We start from the raw sequence: 1229 nt of genomic DNA, 5'->3' as shown, positions 1-1229 counted from the left end.
GCTAACGTTAGCCCTGGCTGCTGCAGACGGGCTAATGCCAGCCCTGGCTGCTGCAGACGGGCTAACGTTAGCCCTGGCTGCTGCAGACGGGCTAACGTTAGCCCTGGCTGCTGCAGACGAGCTAACGTTAGCCCTGGCTGCTGCAGACGGGCTAACGTTAGCCCTGGCTGCTGCAGACGGGCTAACGTTAGCCCTGGGTGCTCCGAAAAATCGGATCGGGGATGAAAAAGTCGTACGCAGCCGGTGTGTTCAGGCCTTAAGGCTGCTAATTCAACTGCTCTGTAAACGTGTGTAAAGGAACAGAACCTTTAAACTGGAGGCGGTGACCTGAGGCGTTTCATCATAACCTCCAAATGTGTTGGGAAGACCTGACGGGAAAAAAAAAAAAGAAAACGCATCATGAGGCAGAAAGAACCAGAACACAGGTCACTGTTGGTCTTCAGGTCATTAAAGGTAAACAAAACCTTAACAATGACTCAGAACTAAAAGACTGCAGAGGAACCTCCAGCATCCCCTTGGAGCCTTTAGTTGCTGCTGTTGGTGATGGCATCATATGTAAAAACAGTCAGATAGATGAACTAATTCTGGCTCACCTGCATTGGGATAACAGATGACGAAAGCTGTGGTGCTTTTTCCAATTGCCTCAATAAAAGGCCTCATTTCTGTGGCCCCTAGAGCACAGTTCAGGCCAATACTGCAACACAGTGATTTATGCTGGTTTAGCGTTTAGGCGATTACCCCACAGCGCCCCCTGCTGGTTCTTCCAGAGGTAAACTCACCACAGAGGTTTAGCATGGGAAACACTCACTACGAAGGCCTCTCCCGTCTGACCGGACAGCGTCCGCCCGCTCCGGTCCACAATGGTCCCCGACACCTGCAGGGAACACTGCTCATGTCAACACGCCTTATATCCTAGCATCAGCAACGGCGCTCAAATTCCATCAGATTTAGGAAGGAATAAATTAGAACTGAAACTATGAATCAGATTAATCGATTATTGAAATAATCCTCAACTAATTTAGCAATCAATTAACTTTAACTGGAGTATAGAGACTCTAAAACATGCCTTTGGCTGCGGAGCGGATACATCAGCTCCAGAGAGGGAAACCCTATTAAAGGAAAAGTCTAGTCTTATTCAGAATTCAAACTTCTGAAAGTCCTTTAAATATGAAATTATTACATCCTGTTCAATAAAGGATAAATGTTTTTAATTCAGCGTAATTTTCATG

At 46.9% G+C, this 1229-nt stretch overlaps 1 protein-coding gene across 1 annotated transcript in view; it reads right to left on the bottom strand.

The window, feature by feature from the left end:
* The window catches only part of mtr (5-methyltetrahydrofolate-homocysteine methyltransferase), a 56408-nt gene that overhangs the window by 44210 nt on the left and 10969 nt on the right, over positions 1-1229 (bottom strand). The window contains exons 8-10 of the mRNA XM_015379301.1: positions 780-874; positions 594-694; positions 307-368 (exon numbers count right to left, since the gene is read on the bottom strand). Of these exons, the coding sequence (XP_015234787.1) occupies positions 307-368; positions 594-694; positions 780-874 (258 nt within the window). The remainder of the gene's footprint in view (positions 1-306; positions 369-593; positions 695-779; positions 875-1229) is intronic.

The sequence above is a fragment of the Cyprinodon variegatus genome, unplaced genomic scaffold (genome assembly GCF_000732505.1).
Source record: "Cyprinodon variegatus isolate N-32 unplaced genomic scaffold, C_variegatus-1.0 Scaffold189, whole genome shotgun sequence".
NCBI classification, from domain to species: domain Eukaryota; kingdom Metazoa; phylum Chordata; class Actinopteri; order Cyprinodontiformes; family Cyprinodontidae; genus Cyprinodon; species Cyprinodon variegatus.
This window is presented reverse-complemented; position numbering and strand designations above follow the sequence as displayed.